Source organism: Martes martes, assembly GCF_963455335.1.
Source record: "Martes martes genome assembly, chromosome: 11".
In the NCBI taxonomy this organism is placed as follows: Eukaryota; Metazoa; Chordata; class Mammalia; order Carnivora; family Mustelidae; genus Martes; species Martes martes.
The window spans coordinates 479,447-499,056 of record NC_137899.1 but is presented as its reverse complement, the minus strand read 5'-3'; the positions used below and the strand labels follow the sequence as shown (position 1 = coordinate 499,056).

Sequence of the window (19,610 nt, the reverse complement as noted above, 5' to 3'; positions counted from 1 at the left end):
ATAATTATTATATATACTTAAATATATATTCATGACTATTTGTTGTAAATCTTGTAGAAGAATAAAAAATGGAGTTATGTATGTCAGTAATTTCTCAATAAAAGTGGAAAGGAGTAACAATTAAAAATTACAATAATACTTTGCTAGTTTTTATATTTGTCCATGTATTTGTCTCTCCTGGAGAATCTGATATTTTCGTATGGCTTTGAGTTGCCATCTAGCATCTTTAATTCCAACTTGATAGACTCTCTTTAGCATTTCTTGTATGGCAGGTGTAGTGGTTATGGACATTCTCAGTTTCTGTTGTTGATCCGGGAATGTCTTTCTTTCTCTCTCATTTTTGCAGGACATTTGCCTAATGTTGAATTCTCCCTGATCTGCCTTTTTGCCTGAGGAACCCATTGATAGTTTTACAGAGGCTGCCTGTATGTGATGAATCACTCTCCTCTTGGTGTGGGTCTGTTTGTGTTTATCCGACTTGACATTTGTTAAGATTGTATTGCTGTATCCATGACTTTCCTCAGACTTGTGAAGTGTGTGGCCATTATTTCTTGCAGTAACTTCTCTGCCCTTTTCTCTGTCTTTTCTCCCCGGCATGTCCCATAATGTCTATATTGGTCGGCTTGATGTTCTCCCGTCATACGTCTCTCGGGATCTGTTCACTTTTCTTCCTTTTTTTCTCAATTTACTCTTCAGTCTCAATAGTTTCAAATGACCTATCTTCAAGTTCACTGAGTCTTTCTGTTTGTGTCTGCTACTGAACCCCTTAAATGATTTTTTTTTCAATTCAGTTTTGTATTTTTCACCTTCAAAATTTCCATTTGATTGTTTCTAATAATTCCAAATTCTTTGTAGATATTCTCATTTTGCTCTTATATTTTCTTGGTTTCCTTTAGTTCTTTTGTCAATGCTTTCCTTTAGCCTTTAGAGCATATTTAAAGCAATTGTTTTGAAGCCTTTCTCTACTAAGTCCAAAGCCAGTGTTTCTTTAGGGATGGTTTCTGGAAATGTATTTTGTTCCTTTGAATGAGCCACATTTTACTTCTTCTCTGTACGCCTTGTGATCTTTTGTTGAAAACTGGATATTTTTAAAAACAGCCCCCCTCTCCCAGGCTTTGCATGCTGGCTTCATGCAGGGGAGACCCTCGCTAATCAGCCTGGATGCATTTTTCTCAAGCCTTTGTTGTCTCTCGATCTGTGCGCGTGCTCTCTCCCCAGGTCTCCCATTGGTATGGCTGCTTTTAATGTCTTCCTCTCTGTTAGGCTCACACCCTTGCTCATTTTAGGGACGTGAGCTGTTCTATTGTATTCCTCAGTCAGTGATCACTTGCCCCAGACGTCCGTGTCTGTAATTACCTTTAGGACGGTTTCCACAAGTCGTACCTGGCACTTCCAGGGATCCCCCCCTTCTGTGGTGTGAGCCACTTGTGGTTGTCTGAACTCGGTGTTGGGTGTCCCAAGACCAGTCCCTCAGGGATCCCCTAGACAGGTTAGAAATCAAAGGGCTGCAGAACAGTCCACTCTGCTCTCTCTGGTTTGCAGCGGGGACTAGCTTGTGGCGACCATTCTGCTCAAGCTGGTCTGCCCAGCACGGTCACGGAATCTCCTGCCCTGCCACACGTGGCTCATTCTTGACCGGGCACTCACTTGGTTGCTGTGACTCTTTGGCCATTCTCATAGTTCCCATATGTTATTTTGGTCAGTCTCTAGTTGTGTATTTGGTGTTTCTGTGGAGGGAACAGGCCTGGAGTTTTCTTATGTGTCATCTTGCTGACATCACTTTGAATTTTTAAGTAAGTTTTAAAAATATCCAGTCTATTTCAAAATGTGCTGGTACATACATGTTCGTGTTCTGTTATTTTCATCTGCCAGTTTCCATATTTTTAAAATAAAAACACAGTGTGAGTGGGTTCCAGTCACTGGTGGAAGAAGAGGTCTTTACCCTGCCAGCCTGATATGTGCGATGCCTAAGAGGACCTTCAAACTGCACAGGGATACGGTCACTCTAACAGAGACCGAGTGACCACGTGTAAGTGGAGAGGCTCCTCCTTGCACACAGATGTGCTTCCTGCACTGAGGGCTGGTATCCATCCCTCCAGATGCTGCTGGAAACACCACCATGTGTCTGGATGCTCACAGCATGAAAGGACACTGCCAAAGCTCCCGGGTACAAGGGACCTTCCCACTGGTGCTCAGGCTGTGACAGTTACTGTAATAACACGCCGGTGACCAAAGCAGCCTTCCCTCCTCAGGGGAGGTTTGTGGGCAGTGTGTGACACTAATGGAGAGCTGGAACCCTGGCTGGAACCAGCACTAAGACAGGCTCCTCACCTGTCCCTGCCGACCTCCAGCCATGTCCTGTGTGCCTCTGTCGCTGGCTCTGCAAAGCCCCTCTGCCCTTCCCTCATCTAGCCCATTTTCAGGCACCCGCACTTTCTGTTTCCTATCAGATGTTTCCCTAGGGCCAGCTGGAGGTGACCGTCACCCGGAGGTGGGGGGAGGGAAGCAGTGCCATCTTGGGGACTCACTAAATGAGGACTTCTGTGGGGCACGTCCTCGCAGCCCAGGGACCCTAACAAGTGCAGCAGGGAGGCCACTGGCAAAGAAGGGACAGGTCCACAGGCCCCTTCTCAGGGCCCGCTCCAAGGCGCCCCCTCCAGAGGAAGGAGGGACAGCCCCCTCTCTGACCTCAGGCTGGGGAGGGTCGAGGACCTGGGATCCACGTAAGTCTCTCAGGGTGCCGGCCCTCCCCCCGGGGAGCCCTGGGGGAGCCAAGTCCACACGAGGAGATGGGGACCCTGCTTCCCGCGGCCCCCACCCATGCCCAGCTAGTCACTGGAACTCTGCCGGATGCTGACTTCATGGCTGGTGGTTGGAAAAGAAGGGAAACTCGACAACAATGAAAGCCAGGCTGGGCACCAGGAGGCAAACCACCTTGCAACCTCCCAAGAACTGGTCTCACTCTGTTTTACTCAGTCCTGATCACGAATTAGCTCCATTTCAGATACAGTCTGTAAACAGGTTCCCGGCCCAGGTTCGCAGCAGCCCCACTCCTCTCCCCCACTGCGGGCCCTGCAGGGTCGTCCCGCTGGAGCAGGTGTGGGTCTGCGCCCTGAAGCCTCCCTGGGTGCCCCTTGCCTGGGGACTGTGTCGCCCTTCCTGGCTCGGACACTCAGGGTCCCTCACAGTGCGGCATCCTGACCCGGCTTGCGGGCTCGTCCCCTGGCCAGCCCGTGTCCTAAACATCCTCCCATGTCCCAGGGGCAGCCTGCCAGCCCCCCATGGCCTCCTTCCAGCTCGGCGTCTTTCCTGCAGTTGTGCCCTGCCCCAGTCGTCCCTGCTCTGGTGGCCTGCTCAGGTGCAGTGAAAACCCCGCATCCCCCGCCTCCTCCTCCAGGGAGCACTCCCTGACTTCCGACGAAAGCACCTGCTGCCTTTCCCCGCGGAGCCCGGGCTCTGGGGCTCCCGATCTAGGGGTGCTGGTTCCCACCCGCAGCCCCAGCCTGTGCAGCCCTGAGAGCCCGGCTCTGGCCCCTTGCACTCAGTGCCTGGTGTGTTTCCTCACCGTCAGTCATTGGAATCTTGTAAAGAAAGTATTCACTGCATTTCCAGGTGAAAGCCGCTGTCATCTCAGAGAAAATAACCTTTTTAAATGATTCCTGTGTATAGAGCATATCGTAGTTCTATCACTGGTGGGTGGGCAGAGTTGATGTAAAATATTTTACACGATTTCTAGTGCCCAGTCACCAGAGTGATGACAGAAGGCAAGGACAGCTATGACAGCTTCTGCAGAATGATTTTGAATTCACAAAACCCATTCATTGTAAGACTGAAAAGTCGTGTGTGACATAAGCCTATGGTGACATCTACAAGCACATTGTTCCGGGTCCCCTGCCCTTAGATCCTCTCTGCACGGGTTAGCTTTCCAGCTGCGTTCAGGACTTCTGAATTGCTCATGCTGCAATATTGCATAGCTTTATGGTTCATCTCATTTAGTAAAATGAGGCTTAAAAATCACACTTGAATAAATACTGAGCAAGGGTCAAACTAACTCTTTTCATAATCATAATACGATAATATCAGGAACTGTGATTGTCCTTTTTGTAAAGCATTCCAAAATTATGTAAGTTAAATTATGTTTACTCAGCACACACTGTCTTTTTAAAATCAGTCGTAGATGGTGAGTGATCTGAGGGACTGGCCCGCTCAGACGGAGCTGCATAGCCTCCTGTGCTAGATGTCCTGACATCTTCCAATTCATGTTTTAAGAAGTTTCTTAGTGTTTTAAGAGACTGTGGCAGAGGTATGACTTCTTAGGTCTCAATCATTTGTCACGCAAGGTCCTCCTTCTAGTGTATTTTACACAATCGGAATTGACTAGTCATAAGCCACGGCTGATGGTCATGAGAACGGGGTCAGTCATGAGCAGGGAAGCAAGGATTTGGGGCGGAGAGGAACTGAGCTGTTGTGATCCACTGAGCAGGAGATGGGCTCTCTGAGTTCATCAGGCATCTGGGATGCAGGACACCTTCTAGAAGTCTGGCTTAGCGAATCACTTAGCTTTCCAGGACAGCAAGTATTTGTAATGAAGATTCTGTTTTTGGCCAATATGACTGTGTTGTGAGTGGGGGAGGTCAGTCCCCCTTGTGGGGTCTTTAAGAAACATTCCAGCGTGGTTGTGTAAGTCACATGCAGGAAAGCTAAGAAATAACCGGATTTGTTATGCTCACAGGTGCTAGGGCGGGAGGCACAACGGGCACTCCTTGCTGGTGGCCAAATGGCAGGCGGGCCCAGGAGGTGACCGTATCCAGCAGGTGCAGACCTGAACCACTGAGAACCCCTGGGCAGGTCCCTGTATTCTGGGTTGGGATGGCCACAAAGCATTGAGGGGACTTCACTGCTATGCTTGGAGTCCCTGGGTCATAGACAGGGGAGGGTGAGATGGGGACCTTGTGACAGGAGCCAACCTGACCACCCTGGTGGGTCCAGGAGGGGGTTCACAGCCTCTGCGTGGTGATGTTGAGTCACCAGGGAGAGAGGAAGTGCTAACAATTTACCATCCAGTCTTCGCCCTTTCTTCTCATTTTCAACCGTATTTTCCTTCTCAGGTAAGAGAACCAAGACTCTGGTACAGCCCGGCACAGTCCCAAAATATATAAACAGTGTTTCATCACCTGAAACTGAGAGAGAGGAAGCATTTCTGTTCATTAATGATGACATCGAACTGAGATTTGTGTGTTCTGATGAGGCTCAGGGGTCCGTGGTGTCCGCTGGGCCCTGGACCCCAGCTCCTGGCCACCCTTCAGACTCCTCGGTGCATCTGTTACTGTCTGAAAGAAAAGGACACTGTGCCTTTCTGTTTTTGTTCCGTCTTTTACTTCTTTCTTCCTACCGGGCCTCGTTCCACAAAGCATCAGCTATGGGATTCGTGAGCTTTCTCTCAGTCTACAAATCACAAGCACCCCTTCCCTCCTCCATGCTGGGAGCTAGCCAGGGTCGCTGTCCCCTTGATTTTGCATGGAAAGAGTGGAGTCCATGAAGAGTCAAAGATTCACGCACGGACGCTGCAGGACAGTCAGGAACTCTGTGTTAGAGCTTCTCAACAGATACTGTTTTCTTCCCTGGTCCGTCACTGCCTGACTAAGATTACATGTACGTCACAAGTGGCAGAAGGCTCTTATAACCCTCGTTTGCAGCAGCCACCACTGTGTCCTGGGAGTGGCGGCCAGGAGCTGAGGTGGGGTGCTGCCCTGGCGATGGGGGCAGGGGGCCCAGGGGAAGCAGTGCTAAGCTTTCTCACTGCCCTTGATCTTCCCTGTTACTACCCTGGGCCGTGGTAGGACTCTGTGGACAGATCATGTGGTCTCCAGGGCTCTCCCAGTGGGTCCAGCTGAGAAGCCAGGATCCCAGAACACAGACCCCCAGTGGTCCCGTAAACTGTTGGTGACACAGAGCAGGGCAGGTGAGCCCCGTGATGGGACAGGCAGAGCCCGCACAGGAGCAGCAGCAGATGTCGGCGGCTCCTCTGGGCTGAAGTGAACCTTCGAGTCGAATGGAAAACACCACCCTTGTATCAGGACACCCAGCACACTTAGGTTACCATCACTGCACAGCGTTCTCAAAAACACAAACTGAAAGGCTTTGAGGCATGAGAACGGAATGGGAGAATTATATCTTTTAATGTTTCCACAATATTTGAAGTGGGTTTGTAGAGTGAAAAAAAGTAGTCAAAGTATTTTTTCTAAATCACTGCTTAAGCAGCTATAAACATTTAGAAGAAAAACAGCCCAGGATGGAAATATAACAGAGACTGCACACATTCATGAATCTGTCTGACTCCTAACGAGCTTAGCTTGGGAGGCATGGAGTGTTTCCTACGTTAGAAGTGTAATTATAAATCGTTAAAATGCCCACTTGATCACAGTACAGAACATTTTTATGGCTTCCCTTGAATGCTCACTTAAGAATTTTCTCTGAAATGTACTCAGAGCAGAGACAGTTAAACAATAAAAGTGAGGTATTGTAAGACCATCATACTAACTCAGGAGTAGTTGGGGTAGAAACCACTGCTCCTGGCTCAGCCTTTCCGCATGTTTCATTTGTTCGTTTGTTCATTTGTGTTTTTTGGGTGGTAAGTTTTGAATGAAGGAGGGATGGTCTTTCGATGCTTACGGGAAGGAGTGCCAGGATTTTCTGCCTTCCTTTCCATGCGAAGCAGGCCTGTGAGGGGCTAAGCTGTACCTTTCTCCTCCAGTTGTCCCTGACTTCTTCTGATGTGGAATCTTGGCGCTCTCTGCTGTCCTTTAAACTCCTGGGCACTGGTGAAATCTTGTCATGGGGTCTTTCTTTTAGTCGGAGTTTGTGGGGCTTCTGAGCCCACCCGTCTGAACCCTCCGCGTGCTGATGGGGTAGTTGAAGGCATGAGAGAGATGAAGGATTGACTAAAGACCGTCACTCAGCACCCTAGTCTCGATGTTTCTTTCTTGGCGTTTCCCCTGAGAATTCCTACGTAGTGTTTCCATCGCTCCGCAGTCCTATGTGGTAGGAAAGCCAAGGAGTATGTGTAGATAAAACCTCCGTCAGTAAGTGGATTCCTCCCAGCGCGTGCCCTAGTGTGGGGGACATTATTCCGGAAACCTCCCACCCTCAGTCTCAGGGGTAGGCCTCTCGGGGGATGACCCCTTGGCCAAGAAACATTTCTGACCTCAACCTCTGTTTTTCTTTCTTTCCATAAAAAACAGCCTGATTAACCTTAACCCACAGGGTCATGGCATGGATTTATTGAGATCCTGCTTATGAAAAAAAATCACATTTAGTGTCCTGGAAACAGTCAGATCTCAGCACAGGTGAGCCCTTTTCTTCAGATGTCTGTCTGGTTCAAGCCAACAAAGAGGCTGATGGGGGTCCTCTTCCAGGCTCCATGCTGACCCTGGCTGTTTGACAAATACTTTGGATGAAGAAAGGAAGGAAAAAAACTGACTTAAAAGGGAAGGGTTAGTGGGAGTGGTTAGGGGAGCTGTTAAGGGAATGGTTAGAGGGGTTAGGGGAGGGATTAGGGGAGGGGTTAGGGGAGGGTTTAGGGGAGGGTTTAGGGGAGGGATTGGAGGAGGGGTTAGGGTTGTGAGAGAGGTGCTCTAAGCCAAGGGCTTCATGTGGAGGAAACCCTCCACAAGCACATAAAGTCACCGTCATTACCATTTTGTGAATTCTTCGGTAACGTATTTTCTCCTCTCGTGCGTACTTCAAAAGTTAGTTCAAAAATCTCAGGGGCACCCGGCTGGCTCAGCCGATGAAGGCACCTCCTCTCGGTTTCAACTCAGGTCATGACCTCAGCTCCTGAGATCCTGCGGGACCCGGGCTCACCGCTCAGTGGGGAGTCTGCTTGTCCTTCTCCCTCCTCCTTTGCTCCTCCCCCTCTGCCCCTCCCTCTCAATAAATAGATTCTAAAAAACTAAATTTTCAGTTAATGTAAATTTCACGAAATTTTGGAAACCGATGGTCTTCCGTTACATAAGTGGCCAAACACCATCAGAAATGGGTTGCGAGGATGCGTAGCAAAGCTCCTCTGTCACGGGGGGAAGCGTGGTCCGTAGTGATGTGTGCACAAGCTTCCGGGGGAGCTCCTCCTCGTAGGAGTCGGCAGTGCGGGATGCCTGCCCTCAGGGCGCCCTCCCCACTCCCCCGTTCGCACCGGGGCGTTTATGGCCCCTGCCATGGTGTTGGTCACAGCCCAACAGCAAGAGCTGCCAGGCGTCTCTCAGTACAGGACGGGCTTGGTCTCCGGGTGTTTCTGAGAAGGCCTTGCTGTCTACAACGTGGATGATAGTCAGTAGAGGTAACATGATTAGCAGTGAGTGCTTCTGTCCTCTTACAGGCACAGAGCGGCTAAGGAGATGGTCCAGAATCTCAGGTAGTGGCTGACAGTGAGGCAAACTGATTGAAGATCCCAAGGAGCGTTGGATCGAGGTGGCTTTGAGATGTCTCGAGGGGTCAGATCTCAAAGGGCTTTGGAGTCCGACAGTCCCGGGAGGAGCCCCGCTCTGCCTCTGGCCAGCAGACCTCAGGGCAGCCAGTTTTGTCCTCTGTGCAGAGTAAAGAACAAGCATGGCCCCATGGGGTGAGGGTGGGGGAGCCCATCGTGAGGACACAGGGGGAGGGGCTCCTAGTAGGGCGACCCTCTCTGAACCCCGAACTGGCATGAAGAAGATTTTAACCCAAAGGCATTGAGGAACAGCTACAGAAAGAAGCCGTCAAGGCGCTAATCTGACTCAAAGCAGCCGCTTCTGAGAGGTGAGGCAGCCGTGACTCCCCTCCTCAAGGCGGATCCACTCCCAGGAGAGAGACTGAGATAAACCCACCCTAAATCCTTGCCACATCCTCTGTTCGTGGTGCAGAAAAAGAAAAACTTCTTCCACCTGCATGAACAAATCTTACCACAAATTCCCCCATCTCTGGTTCATTCTCCCTAAAACCCATTTGTCTTTCCTAAAGCAACTACTTTGTTCTTCCCTTAGGAGCCCTGTCTCCTCCCTCTTTCCCTGCTAAATGAGGTCTAATAAGCCTTCAGCTTCAGCCCAGAGCTAGCTTCTCCTCCCCATCTGTATGAACACGCTTCTTCTCCTATTCATCTGCCTCTCGTCAGTTTGGTCTAGGGCCCTCTCCAAGAGATGGGAAGTCTTTCCTCCCTGACACTAGCAGGAGCTCAGACCATAATATCATCACCCCCTGTGTCTCTGGAATCCCAGATTCTAGTTTAGTCTGCATATTTAAAGAGTCTAAAACATACCCTGAGATTATAAATGAGATCATCCAGCATACTGGAATACAGAGGTAAACATTTTGAAATGGAAAAGATCTGGGTTGTACACAGAACATAATGCAGATTTCTTCCAATTCTGTGAAATTTTTTTGTAGGCAGAAATTTTACTGCTGAGACAAACTGTGGAGACCAATTATGTGAGTAGAATATAGTGTCACAAAATTTATCATTGAGCAAATGCAATGTGTAGGTAATGAGAGGCGTGCTTTCTTATCATGCCATGTGTTGATTAAAAATGAGTGGTAAGCAGTTTACTAGTGAACGTGACTTCACTTGATCCGGCTTAAGTGATTAAAGCAAACATGAGCTCCTGATCGGTCTTTCTGAAGATTGGGACCTGGGCAGATCTCTCCTCCCTGCTTCCCTTTTGGAGGCGAAGGGAGGAGGGGTGTCTCCAGGTGTCAGGGACTGGTGCTTCGTGGATCCAGCTTGCTTCCATGCTGGGGGGAGGCATGAGCAGTATTTGCCAATATTTCCTCTAGTGCCTGGGATGTTGGCTGGAGCTTCTCTAGAACATGGTTAGTGATGGAAAGGATTCTGTGGCAGAGGGATGGCCCCTGTTGTGCCTCAGGCAGGGACCTCATGTCTGTCCGTCTCTAATCACAGGGATCCCTACTAGAAAATCTGGAAAAAAAAAAAAAAAGGTGGGAAGCAGTAAACGCAGAAGACAATTAAATAAACCATAAACAATGGTTAACTGGGAACAGGGAGAGGGCAGGAAGAGTGGCTTCTGCATGTTAAGCTTCTCTGCACTACTTGACTTTTCTAGCCAAAACCATCTATGTTTCTCATTTATTTTCCATGTCAACTGCGGTTTTCTTGCTAGTGAGAACACAGACTATGTTTTGTTTTTTCTTGATATTTTTTTATTAAGAAACAGTGTAACATGAAGCATTTAAAAATAAATTCAAAAATAATTTGGATTCGTGCATTAATAAAAGCAAACAAAAGAGAACAACATAACAGACCAATATAATCAAATGTACAAATGTTTGCATAGCGGCTTGAATGAAGTAGTGTTTAGTTTTACGCCTTTTCCTACATGTTCTCAGAAGTCTTCAGGGAGATGAACTTCAAACTTTCCGTCTAGAACTGTGAGGTGTTTGAGTTTTTGCTCTATTTGCAGCAAGTTCGCCTGCCTGTTTCCTGGATGTGGGAGGAGACGGGAGACTCCTGGATCAGAGACGGGGAGCGTGGGACTGACTTGGTTATTGGCAGGCAGCATCGCATCCTGGCCTTGGTTTCCCTTGACCCTACGTCACACGTGCGTCGTGTGAGTGTGCGTCATGCCCAGGTGGATGTCTGCACACTCAGGGGCTTACGTTACAGGAGCTCCTGGAATCTGAGTCTTTTGTGCAGGAAGTATGCCTGCCCTTTGCCTGGAAGGAAACAAAAAATGATCTTACAGGGCTGCTTTCTATATAAATGTCCTTGCGAGACAGTTCAGAAGAAAAGACAGGGCTTCACTCTGTAAGGTGTGCAGAAATGGGAGAAACCCATGGAGAAGTGTCTTCCCTCTGTTCTGGACCCCACAGCCTTATCGTCCCTGGAAAATGGTGAGTCGGCGTGGCAAAGGACTTACTTCATACTCATTTCAACTTACTTCTCAGATATGTATTTCTTTTATCCTATTCTAAGTATAATTCTTGTGTCAGAGTTAATTTTGAACTCATAGTGACCCTAATCATTTTGGCTTAACAGTATTGGTGACTCAAATTTAAAATGCTAAGAAAAAGAGCATTTTGGGGGGTGAAGGGTTTCTAAAATGACCAAAACATCTTTAGATAGACAATTAGTTGAAAAACAGCTATTTGATCTTGATACAATTTTTAACTTATTTGGCTAAATTCTATATAAATTAACACTTCCTTTGAATGCAAAGTTGTGACTACCACTCAGAAGTGACTCTGATTTTTTTATGTGTGACAGCAGACTTTTGGGAGGGTGAGTATGTTTCCCTTATAAACAGTCTAGGATAAATCCAAATCTCTATTGGAGAAGAAAATTTTGAAAAACATTTCATTCAGAACTTTCATTTCAGAATTTCATTTCGGAAAACATTTTCATTCTACTACGGCAGGATTGTTTGCTTGTTCCCCTGTATTAACATGGGCCATTTGCCTCTTAAAAATATATATTTATTTACAGTTTATTTACTGAGTAACTTATTTAATAAACCCCAGGTGGGGCTTGAACTCAAGACCCTGAGATCAAGAGTCGCACGCTCCTCTGCCTGAGCTGGCCAGGCACCTGGCAGTTAGCTGGGAAGCTGCAGAGAAGGTTTCAGAAGTATTTTTTTAGTTGCTCAGTGGTACTCACTCTCCCTCAGAAATTATTTAAAAATGGGGAGTTTTTGTTCAAGACGTCTAATGCGGGTGTGAATTCCCCTCCCCCAATTTATTGTGCTGCAGTCGACGTGTGACATCTCCCTGGGTACTCACAGGGTCTTCCCTCCATGTGCACGTTCCCTGGGGTCTCTGTGCATCCAGATTTCCTCTTGTAACGACCCAGGCTCGTCGGATCAGGACTCACTCCAATGGCCTCATTTTACCTCGATCACCTCTTTATAGACCCTGTCTCCAAACAGTCACATTCGGAACTATGGGGGGTTCAGGCTTCCACATATGAATTAGGGGTGGGGGACACAATTCAGCCCATCACAGCAAGTTATATGGGTTCCCTACTTTAAAGATTTTTTTTAAAATTTATTTATTTGACAGACAGAGAGCACAAGTAGGCAGAGAGGCAAGCAGAGAGAGAGAGGAGGAAACAGGCTCCCTGCAGAGCGGAGAGCCCAATATGGGGCTCAATCCTAGGACCCTGGGATCATGACCTGAGCTGAAGGCAGAGGCTTTAACCCACTGAGCCCCCCAGGCACCCTGGGTTCCCTACTTTATAAAGTATTTTAATGTTGAATTAAATACATATGGTATCTCAAGTCACGGGTACTTCTCAATGAGAAATCTAAATTTTGTACAAATAACCCATTTGATATATCATTATTTTGAACATAAGCAGGAGGCTAAGAGGATCGTGCTATTCTGCCAATAATCTGAGTTGTTAAAGAATGTCCCCAAACTGTGCCTGGAGTCAAGTTTATATTTAAGTCAAGTTATATATAATTCTTCTCATTCAATTAACTTATTTAATTCCTTCAAGTTACTGATAGGAGAGGCACACTATTAAACACTCATTTGAGGCATTTCTTATAACACTAACAATACCTCCTTTTGTTCTTTGGTGTCACTCTTCAAATACTGAAAGCTAATTCAGTTTCCAGAAAAAAAGCTTGTGCCATGTGTCAAACCACACAACTTTTTTGTGATGTTCTGGTATTGTTTTCAATAACTATACATTGCTTTTAAAGTATGATCTTTTTGTTATTGGAAATATTTTTTTCTGGCTTTTTCTCTACTTTCAACCTCTTTGCCAACACGTGGGCCTTTCAGATAGCTTATAAAATGTATTTCTCCTGATCACATAAGAAGTTAGGGATGGGAGGGGCGCCTGGGTGGCTCAGTCGGTTAAAGCCTCTGCCTTCGGCTCAGGTCATGATCCCAGGGTCCTGGGATCGAGCCCCGCATCGGGCTCTCTGCTCAGCGGGGAGCCTGCTTCCTCCTCTCTCTCTGCCTGCCTCTCTGCCTACTTGTGATCTCTGTCTGTCCAATAAATGAATAAAATCTTTAAAAAAAAAAAAAAGAAGTTAGGGACGGGAGGAGCGTTGAGAAACCCTACTGGTTTTTCTGCAGAGTCAGAAACATGTCTTACCTAGTCTGCTGGGTTCGTATTTCAAGCAGAAGGTAAAACTAAACAGTAAAGGCCTACAACTTCTCAATGTGTTTTAAAAATACTTCATTTCAATAATATTTTGGGAATGTTTACATTACCCTTCTTTTATACAGCTGAGATTACAAAAGCACATTAATGAAGAGCAGCATTTGGGACCCTGTTTCCTGCACCTGCTTTGGCCCCAGGATGTGGATGAGTCCAGGGCCAGGAGCTATGGGTTTCTGGGAGGTGTAGCTGTGCTCAGTCATGGGGCAGGTGCCCTCTTCAGGTAAGGGAAGGTGCTGGGACCCAGAGACGTGGTCCTCTTTTTTTGCTCAGTCACTGGTTTGACTGTGTGTCTTGTTTACACTGAGTCCATGAAAGAAACTAGGAAATGCTTACTAAGTGCACATTTTTTCTGACACACTGAGATCGTCACATCAGAAGATGCTCATCGGGCACCTGTCTGGTTGTTTTAAGCGAGAAGGGAGATTATTCGTTCACTTTCTAGTTCACTGTTGAAGTCAACTCATCCGCATGAGTTAAACTCTAGCGCTCACCTCGCACGAAGCGCCTGGCTGACTGACATCTAAGGGGTCAGGCCCTCCCTCTGGGTCATACTTCTGACATCCCAGTCTGGCTCACTCAGTAAAACGACAGGAGGAGGATTTCCTTGAGCTATCTATGTGTAAATGTTATGGTACTTTCTAGTTCACTCAAATATTAAAAATAATTCATAACAAGATCACTTACTTTAAAACCACTGAGTACAACTTTGATGTGGTCTAACTACGGGAAATAATTTTAGTACGTCCTTTCATGGTCCGTGAACCTCTGGAAATAATGGGGACAAAATATTATTTTTAATAGTAACAGTAATTATTATTATTCCCCCATTGCTCATGAAGAAGCTGAGATGTGGGGAGATTTAAGCATCTTGTCCAAGACCATCATGGCCCCGTAATTAAAATGGCCGGAATTAGAGCTTGGGGATTCTTGCACACTCTCTTGGTCCCAGCAACATCCTTCCTTCTACCTCAGAGGTCTTAAAATGAACAGCGGTGAGTGAATAATGAAGCTCAGATTTCCTAGGGGCCCGCAGTAGAGGCTTAATATTTATTTATTTTTAAAATCAGCAAGACCTGTTTCTATAGGCAACACCGATTGTGTTTGGAAAGAAGGCATTGGTATAAAAGCCGACCTTAGGACACAGACATTTAAAACCTGAAATGACAAATACATAATAGGCATCTCAAAGGTCATTTGTTGACTCCAATGCGGAATCGTGATGACTCGGTTTACAACCGAGACCGTGGCTCCGTGGGAGTCTCCCAGTGATCCCTCCTCCGGATTTAGAGTCGACTAACATGACTGCTAACTAAATCAGTGCAGAGTTGGCAGCTTTTCAGAAGTGTCACCGATTCCTAAAACAAATTATCTCGGAAACGTGTTTCTAGCACGTGAACGGAGCCCAAGCCGTGGACTCGGGTTACCTTCAACCTAACTAAGATGGAAGTGGAAGACTTCATCAGGCATCGTTGGCTCCTAATAGTGGACGAAGGATTCAATGTGATGCCTTTAAAGTGACCGGATGTTGAGTCCGTGTCCAGGTGAAGTGTCCCTGTGATCAGTCGTGGGGAGAGTCTTGTCGGTGTGTGTCTTAGTGCTAGCGAGCCAAGAGGGATGCCAGAAAGACAGGCCCATGGAACTCCTCCCACTAACTCATCAAAATTCTAAGAGAGGTTTTCTTGCTCTTACTTTACACACGAAAATGCTGGCTCCCCCGAGGTCACTCCTGTCACAAGAGATGGGGAAGATGGGGTTTTCATCTTCCCACTTACTAGAGCCCAGAGTGGGCCTTCGTTTCTGCAGGTCTGTGTGGCCTGTTCACCCAGATCTGTTCTGGAAACATGAAAGCAAAAGTACATATGGCAAGGAACAGATCACACCATCTCTTAAGAGATAAACACTAGCTTCACCAAAATAGATGGGATCATTTCAGTAATGAGCCCTGAAAGTGACAGCGACATGCTAGTAGGGATCTGTCTTGTGCCAAAGTCATTTCATTTAACTTCTGTGTCTTAAAAGAAATGCGTGATTGATTTGTACCCAAAGGGACTGGTGATAGTTCTATGTAAGACAAAAATAATGTGATTCCTTAAAATTAGAACAAATTAACATGGTCACAGAGCTGTGCACACATACATATATATGTTCCAATATTTGAATGTAATTAAAATTGTGTGTGACAAATGTTTCATATACAGATTCCCAGAAGTTTTAAAGGGTGCCTTCTGATTCTCCTCTTTTCATAGACTATTAAGACATTATTGCCACTTGAAATATTCCTTAAATAGTATTCTGTCTAAATTCCATTAAAACACACTAGAAATTCTTTTGCTATATGGCGTTGTTATCACACAGTCTGAATGACGGTGTCCAGAATTTACCTTCCATGGACAAAGTGCTTCAGAAGGAAGTAATGATATCCAAGGAAAATAAAACAATTTGTTCAAATTCCTTTTCTAGTTTTTGTTAGTTACCCTCAGATACCCTCAGATAAACATGGACTTCAGTTCTGAGGTTGAATTGTAATCTTGGCATCACAGTGAATGTGGGAGCCGATGGTGATCTGCACATCTTGGGTCTTGAACCCGAGACAGAGTGTAAGGAATGGGATGCAGAGTTGGACAGATGAGCAACCTCTGCCAGATGTGCCCACCATAACCAAAATGGTAGCCAAGGCCATGGCCACAGTGGCTGGTGCTCGTGGACCGCCTCCCTCCAGGCAGGTGTGGGAACATGATTGTCAGGCATTATCTCGTGTAATAACTCCTCAACCTTCAGAGTTTGCTGGACCAAGCTGGTTTTGTGGATGAAGGCAGTGGGTCTGGGAGCCTGTAATGACAGGAGCGTGTGCTGGACAGTGGTGTATCGCTACAAAGCAGCTCCTGCCCATGCCAGCCTGCACTTCCTGCAGGAAGCTGGGGGCAGGGAGGGCACATTCCCGAATTCCCATTCGGAGCACGGAGGCAATGGAGAGAGTTTGCCTGCTCTTGGTGTAATGGTTGCCGACCCTTGAAGAACAGGGGATGTTGGACAAAGGTGTTGCTTCCACTGAGCAAGAGAGAGAGGCCGGAGGGCTTCCCAGATGATGTTTCATTCACTAGCCAAGAGAAAGCGTTATAGGGTCTGAGACTGGTCCTGATACCACATTTGAGTTTTCTGTATTCTTGGTTCCATCTGTTCCTATCTGCTTGTCATGGCTTACAAGCCCGAGTAGTGATAGGGCTTGGTTTGGTTGGGTTTGGGTGTTAAGCCAGATCTAGGGTTTCACAAAGCAAAACAATGAGACGTGCATTCTTTTTGGCCCAACTACGAGATTTGCTCCCATGCAGCGTGAGTATGTTTGATCCTTTTAACGGTGGTGGGAGGTGGAGTGTGTCCTTCTGATGCAGGGGAGCATAAGAAAGGGTCAAGTCTTCTGTTCCTCATTTTGTTACTATTATATGAAGGATTATTACGAGAACATCTTTGGCCCTCTGGATGGTAAAACTTGGAGAGATCAAAGAACACAGAACTTTTGATGGGGGGTTCCAAAGCATGGATAGCATTGATTTACCAGTTGACATAGGTTTTTAGAAGAGATGCACCATAGCTGTTTGTTTTCAGAGCATAGACTGGTAAGGCCCTTGGATGGAGCAGCATTTTCCGCTAAGACGCTGTGTTATGATTGGAAAACCTTAGGCTGCTATGGCTTTGCTGTTGCATAGGTCCTCTGGGAAAACTGATGGACAGTCTGAGGAAGAGTCGATGGAGTCAGTTTTAAAAGGGGGTGTACAGTGTCGGGGCAGACATCGACACCAAAGAGCAAGAAGAACCCGTCGAAATCCTGGTGTGAAGGAGGGTAGAGGAGGTTCTGGGGCCCAGGTGGCAGGACAGAGGAGCCCAGCGTCTCAGGGGACTTCACAGTCGCAAATTGTCTACAAGAGAGCCGTGGTCCTGTGACTCACACTCCAGCTTCCGGAAGATCGCTGTGCGGGAGTTAATGCTAAGGAAGGCAGGACCGTAGGGGTGAGGGGAGCGGATTCGCCATGGGGGTAACTAAGTCCATGTCATCGGAAGCGCACCCACCTTTTTCTCCCCGGAGGCAAGCACGGAGCACTTCAGGAGCATTCAAGAGAGGGTGCGGGTCAGGGCGGAGAGGCTGCGTGGGGACGCACTTCCTGGTGTTGGAGTCTGTGCTCTGTTCTCCCATTCCTCTCTCATGTATGTGAGAGAAACCTTTGAGAAACCTTTGAGAAACCGAGCAAATCATTAGTGACACAGCTGTCTGAAATAGATTAAATCATCTGTGACATGATCGATGTGTGTATATGCAGAGCATCACCCGTTTTTGGGTTTCCCCATATGCTGATCTTCACATGAAATCAACGCGGTGAGAAACGAGTCGCACGTCCCCTGTAGCAACGTCCATTGTGCTCACGCTGGCCCCTTCTAGCCTGAGGCCTGGTGCCTGTGTCTGGGCAAGGGCACCCCTCTGTCTTGTGGGTCTCCCCAGTGCTCCTGAAATGCAGCTAGCTTGGGGGCAACCTGACCGCACACTAAGAACACTGCGACTGAAATCCAAAGCCCAGAATCTAGTCTTGGCCCTGCCGGGTAGCCGCTGTCCTACCGCTGCAGACTCTTTCTACTTTCTTGGACTTCGGTTTTGTCTTTATAAACGAAGGGTTTGGAACTAGAACCCTGTGTAGGTCCCTCCCAGCGCTCAGACCCCAGAGTCGAGGGTTCTCCCTGCGCGGATGGCCAGTTAACACCGTGCTCGATTGCCTTGGATGTGGGGCTGCACGAGAGCATCTTTGCTGCTTAGGGATGAGGGAAACGCTTTAGGGGAAGAGCAAGCCTTCAAGGGTGGCCGGTGTACAGCCAGATTAATGGTGCCGCTGAAACGTAAATCACCCTGCAAATAAGGAAAGCTTAGAACAATGAGGTGGTCACATCCCTCTTAAACATTAGCAGACTTTCTATAAAGCAGGAGGCTTTTGCCTAAGAACAGAGTGAAGCCTCTGCCCCTAACCCGCAGGAGAAGAGCCGGAGCTCCGAGTTCTGCAGACACACTGATCCTTTCTCCGTTCTCTCCCAGACTTTTCCAGGCAACACAAACGCAGACAGCGTGGTGCAGCACCGACTGCAGCCTCCCCTCGAAGCCAGGTTCCTGCGTTTCCTCCCCTTAGCCTGGAGCCCCAAGGGCAGGATCGGGATGAGGATAGAAGTGTACGGATGCACGTACCGTAAGTGCTGTTTACCCCTCTCCCCCCCAAAATCAGTGACAGAGGGACAGGCTCTCATGGCCAGGCGGAAACCCGAGCTTGACTTGTTTCTAACTTTTTAGGTATCTCTGTGTGTCTTTGTGGAAAGCCTGGATATTGCTCTCTTTAGTTACTTTAGTTAGACAAAGATATGGGCCCGAACTGAGCCTCGGAATCCGAGATTCCCAGGAGAGAGCAGGGTACCTGTTTTAGAGTGGGTGCGTCATCCAAACAACGAGGTCCAAGTCAACCATAGCAATTCACTGTGACGGATGGTGCCGTTCTTGGGCACTGAGGTGACCCTGGTGTGGGGACGCAAGGGACAGCCGGTGATCTTGTTTTCCCCATAATCCAAAATGACTCTGGGCTTCTCCCATATTCACTGCTCAAATCCCCACTTTCCTCGACGTGAATCTTTGCTTGAACATCACTTATGTGTTATGTCTTCCCTCTTTTCCCTACTGATGAGCAGAGGGACAAAGGTCACAGCCAATGTGAGCGTGAACACAAGCAAAAACGCATTCAGTGATGTCTGTGGGTAAATCGACTCTACTGTTGCCATTTTGATGATTTGGAATATGCTGGAATTTTTTAAATGAGTACAAAAAGAAAAAAATATTAAAGAAAAATTTCTAGAAAACTGGAGAATAACCCAAAGAGTATGTTGGCTGGGAACATTGTGGGAGGTTGGGTTTTTGGTCACACTTCATTTCATATCTGATCAGAGCATTAGCTTTGCAGAAAAGTGTCAGCAAGATCTGGCACAGGCAGAATATTTAATATGTCAGATCCTACCTAGCAGACATTTTCTCATTCAACAACCACACCGGCCAGACGGATCTGGTATGGCCTCGAGGGAGAAGAACTTGACCATGGAGACAGGGAGATGTTTGCAGAGCTATTCCATACTGGACCTGGGATTTAAAAACTCTGTCTTCCCCCCAACTTTGGTTCTCATAACTACTATGTTATGCAGGCTTTCGTTTCTTTGTTCCCTCACGTGCCATGTCAGAATTTATCAGACACTTGCTATTTGCAAAGAACTGTGTTAGGGACTGGATGTAGGGGACCCTTCTAAAATGACTGGTTTTCTTCGTCAGGATTTTATGAGAAGTCATAAAATTGTACAAAACAAATGTAAAATATTGGAACACGATCCTGGGGCCTAGGGACAAGGGCGGTCAGTCAGTTTTCTGAGTGAAGGGCTTGCGGGG

At 47.2% G+C, this 19,610-nt stretch overlaps 1 protein-coding gene across 1 annotated transcript in view; it reads left to right on the top strand.

Annotated features, from left to right (window-relative positions):
- LOC308352115 (contactin-associated protein-like 3) overlaps positions 1-19,610 on the top strand; it is a gene marked incomplete at both ends in the record, with an annotated part of 187,029 nt that overhangs the window by 64,978 nt on the left and 102,441 nt on the right. Inside the window, one exon of the mRNA XM_080818171.1 lies at positions 18,231-18,378. Coding sequence (XP_080674297.1) covers positions 18,231-18,378 — 148 coding nt within the window. The remainder of the gene's footprint in view (positions 1-18,230; positions 18,379-19,610) is intronic.